The following is a 4,556-nucleotide window of genomic DNA, read 5'->3' as shown; positions in this document are numbered from 1 at the left end:
CCGCTTAAAACTTTAAAGAAAGGTTAAAATAACATAACAGAAACAACAGATGCCACGGATGGGCAAAACTGAAGAAGATTGAAACGGATTGAAATTCGGGTATTTGAAAACTATTCAGCCTAACAGTTTTTCAAAGTTGATCCCTGCTGCTTACAGCTTCAAAAATAATACTCAGGAGACATATTTGTTTGTCTCGGATGTCATTGACATGTAATTTCTTTGCCTACTTTAAGTTCCATAGCGATTAAGGACAAGTATATTGGCAAAATTATACAAAATGAACTGGACTGCCGTGACACATCCCCTTTAAGAGGTTGAACCAGTCCTAGGTGAATTGAGCAACTGGGCGTTGAACACGTAACTGAATTCCTTGTTTTTCTTCTTCAAAGTCGCACGTCATCTTACAGAAATACATTCCCTCATCGCCAGCTGTTAGGTTGTTAATTTCGAGAGAAAACTCGGCTTCCAGAAGTCTATTTCTACACTCACGTTTTCTATCACGCTTCTTAATTGTATACTTAGTATTGTTTTGGAGGGTGCTGTTTCCATATTCCCACGTCAACTCGACAGGACCAAACCAGCAGTGTGACCAGGACAATACAGAGCAATGTAAACTTGTGGAAGAGAACTCCTTGGCTCTGACCCTTTTGGAAATTGGTGAAATATAGCCCTCGGGACCTGAATACAGAATGCAGTTGTATTAGATTATTGTTACACCAAGTGGCAGAGCTTGAACGTTTTATCTTGTTTGTTATGCAATCTCAGCTAGTGACACCAACTGTGCCATCGGCCGACACATCTGGAGGCAAGAGTTCGTTGGAGTTTAAAGCCACTAAAGCCGTTCCGGACAGACCTAAGCATGCGGCCCCCTTTATTACCGACTCTTGCTGCGCCCCGCCTTTGTTTCTAACACCCCGCTTTTTAAACGCACCCTCTCAGGAGAGTCAGTGGATGCGTAAGGCAGGCAAGAGTCAAGGAGTTTATGCACCATTCTTTGATGGCTGAAAATTGAAAAATCGCCACAAGAACGCTACGTCAATTTTTTCCCGTGTAAATCAACCTTCCCAGCGGGAAAAATCCATGTCACCTACATTTAGAGAAAAATGTGATATTCTCTGATATGTCATTTGCCAGTGCTGGACTGAATGCATAAATAATAAAAAAGTAAGTAAATAGAAAAGTAAAAATAAAAAATAAATAAGTAGGTACATAAATATTTAATAGTACTAATAATGCAGACCTCCCCACAATATTTGTTTGGGCGCTCTGGTCACTATACCACTGAGAAACCCAAGAAGTGCCAAGTATTTTTCATTTGAACTTAAGCGAGGCTTCAGGTTCAAGGGCGGATAAAACATTTTTAGCGGAGTGCCGGTGCCCCAAGCTGAAAAAGTCTAAGATGGAATCGCACAAAAAGGTCGTTGGTGCATTTTTTTTTATCCTTGAGTCTAAACTTCGTTGTCAATGCTCAATTTTTTTATGACAGGATCATGTAACTCGTTCTTCACTAATATATTTTTCATGACAAAGTTGCGCATGCTTTTTTTTCTGCCGACTTTAGGCTGAATTGAATTTACCGCGGCAGGATTAGCTCAGTTGGTAAAGCGCTTGACTGCACAGCGGAAGGTCGCGGGTTCGATTCGGGACCGGACCAATACTCAGGGTCTTAAAATAACTGAGACATGAAGGTACTTGCTTTGCACTTCAAGCTGCTAGACCTTCACATGGCTCGGATGACCATGTAAAATGGCGGTCCCGTCTCCAGTAGGAGACGTTAATATAGTGTCCCTTATTAGTACTTTCGTGCTAAATACCTTGACACTCAAATAAAGTAAATATCTTTTTATTCTTGTGTGGCCTCGACCACACGTATCCGTTTTTGTTTGAAAGCGTAACGGAGATTTTTATTTCCTGCTTGGCTTACCCTCCGCACGTAACAGGCGAAACCGGTCACGGAAAACGCAACTTTTCAAAAACGCACTTCAGAGTGGAGGTTTTTGAAAACGCCGGCTTCTCGTTCACGTGTGGACGGACGAAAACGGAGGTCATTATAATACGATGATGATGTCATACATCAGGAGCCGATTTGTGCAGACTTCAGCATATAGCGTTATGCATGCTCCGTAAGGCATGCTATCGTATTTTCATCGTTTTAGCGTTTTTGTGTGAAAACTATGCGAATGCATTGCAGGTGGACGTGTATTATTATTTTGAAAAGGGAGAAAAATGGGGCTTTCTGTGCGCACATGCCCTTTCGCTTTTAAACCTTACAGCCGAAGGATTCAAAATCATTGATATCCGTATACCGTATATCATTGATGCCAACTGCTGATATACTGTTCATGTCAAGTGACAGTTTAATCGTTGTGTTAGAAATGGAAAGGATACCACACTTTTAAATGGTATAATAACGTTCATGCGAAAAAGTTTTGCGAATATATTGTATCGAATTTCCTTACTTCCATTGACACTCGAAAACGTCTTTGTCATGCATCCTTAAAATTTCGTTAATTTAACCCACAATGTTAGTATATAAAAAGTTTCTTATTAAAAAGAGTTTAGGCCACGCATAAAATGTTTATACTTTGACATGTGTTATACTGCGCAATTTAGCCAGATCCAACATTATCAGATTGCATAAATTCGGTGAGATATATCTGTGGACTCCAAGTTTGTACGTAGCCTGCTTAAACAGCCGACATTTTGCGACACCACGTCTGGTTTCCCCGCGAAATGACGTCTGAGAAACGAGGGCAGAAATTCCATACTGATGACGCGTCAGTCCCTAGATTCTGATTGGTTGAAGGAATTTTCCCACCCGGCACGACCAAGCAGAAGCACTGCTCAGATCTGGGTAGTGATGCGTCATCAGTTCGGAACTTCTGCGCTCGTTTCTCAGACGTCATTTCGCGGGAAAACCAGTGGTAGCGTCGCAGAATTTTGGGGTTTTCCTCTGGCTGGTTTTAATTATACCCACCGACTAATTTGTTATTCGGTTAAAGCCACCTGAAAGTTAATACTTACAGAGAACTATAACTTGTACTTTACAGCTTCTTGTATTGTTGTGACTTGTATTTGCCTTACAAGTGTAGAATCCAGCATGCTGCATGCGGACAAAGGAGAAGAAAAGCTTGCTACGAATATTACCATTGCTTAACCGTTCCTCTATTTGATATAGGTCATCCGTTCCATTAATAATTGGTTTATTATCTCTGAACCAGGAGACAATTTGCGCAGTAAAGGGACATTCGATTTGACCTGTATAATCCCTTCCAAACAACTGACGACTGTTGCATGCTTGTGAATGAGTACCTACAAGGGACAGAAAGACAGCTGTATAAGAGTCAATCAAGCATTTAGGCAGCAACGTGACCTGGCAAGAGGAAGCTGTCATTACACTCATTTTTAAAAGAATATTTTTAATAAGAATATCGAGGCTGAAATTTGCGTAATTTTAAGGATATTTTAAGAACAAACCCAAGGCCTTAAGATTTCGAAAATGATACAATTTTTCGTGTTGAAAATCTGTAAATACAATACAACCTTTTAGCTTAACCGTATAAAACTTGAGCGGCAAAACTAGCCAACAAAGCGATTAAAACCTGCACCAAGAGTAATCTATATCCCCAATACATTCTAAAACAGAAGTGTCTTAGCTTTAATTTTAAAACAATGCAAGGAAATTTTCAGCTAAAACCGGCAGAAAAATGGAGAATGTTTATCCTCGGCCGCGAAAAGACATAGAGCGTATGCGAATTAAAATGCCGCCACGAGGCAGTTTAGATCACCAGTGTCCAGATGTAGTTTATTCTAAAATGTATTCCGACTCAATCCGATAGACCCCAAAGTGGAAATAATGTAACCTTTCACTGTCTGATGTATTTGTTATTTTTGATTGATTATACCTTTTATCATTTGTTACTCAGCAGATTTTAATCATTTTTTTGTTCACGGATTTTAACAGGTCGTGCCACGTCATAATTATTTTTTTTGTATGTGAATTCGTGATTCCTGCAAATTATTCATATAACGACAGGTGCTGACCAGTTTAGATATTACAAATTACAAATAAAAGTGTTGGTGATAGCAATTATTTTTGTAGCTTCCAAAAATTTAAGAGAATGTAAGGCTTTGGACCAAACTGACTGAGAGAAAACCCCACAAAATGAACACATCTAACTTACTTGCGATAACGAGGCATGACAAAAAGCAAAGCAGCAAATATTTCGGGGAAAAGAGCCCAAAATTTTCTTCCAGGTATACTTGTTTCACCATGTTTGCTTCCTTCGAGAACGTTAACTGTCGTTAATTCACTCTGCTGAGGGATCTCCAAAGCCAAGTTCGCTCGTGTTCTGGCAAAACCCCGCAACACGAAGGTGTACCTTAGTCCTATTGGCCTTCATTTATATACAGTATTATTTGATGGACCCTCTGTTGGCGGGTATCCGCCCTTTATAAACACCAGACAACTGAGGATAACCACACTTTGTTAGATATAAAAATACCGTGATGAAATAGGAAGGGATTCCCGGCCCTCCAACTTCCCTTTATTGTTA

General features: G+C 39.9%; 1 protein-coding gene across 1 annotated transcript; it reads right to left on the bottom strand.

Annotated features, from left to right (window-relative positions):
• Positions 1 to 310: 310 nt before the first annotated feature.
• Positions 311 to 4,353, bottom strand: LOC140929678 (cell adhesion molecule Dscam2-like). Its single transcript, XM_073379407.1, has 3 exons — positions 4,185 to 4,353; positions 3,025 to 3,312; positions 311 to 678 (listed from the first exon to the last, which is right to left on the bottom strand). The coding sequence occupies exons 1-3, from the start codon at positions 4,273 to 4,275 to the stop codon at positions 326 to 328; spliced, it is 732 nt and encodes a 243-aa protein (XP_073235508.1). The 5' UTR covers positions 4,276 to 4,353; the 3' UTR covers positions 311 to 325.
• Positions 4,354 to 4,556: the final 203 nt, after the last annotated feature.

The sequence above is a fragment of the Porites lutea genome, chromosome 3, assembly GCF_958299795.1.
Source record: "Porites lutea chromosome 3, jaPorLute2.1, whole genome shotgun sequence".
NCBI classification, from domain to species: Eukaryota; Metazoa; Cnidaria; class Anthozoa; order Scleractinia; family Poritidae; genus Porites; species Porites lutea.
Note: the sequence above shows the minus strand (reverse complement) of the source record. Positions and strands in the feature narration are given on the sequence as shown.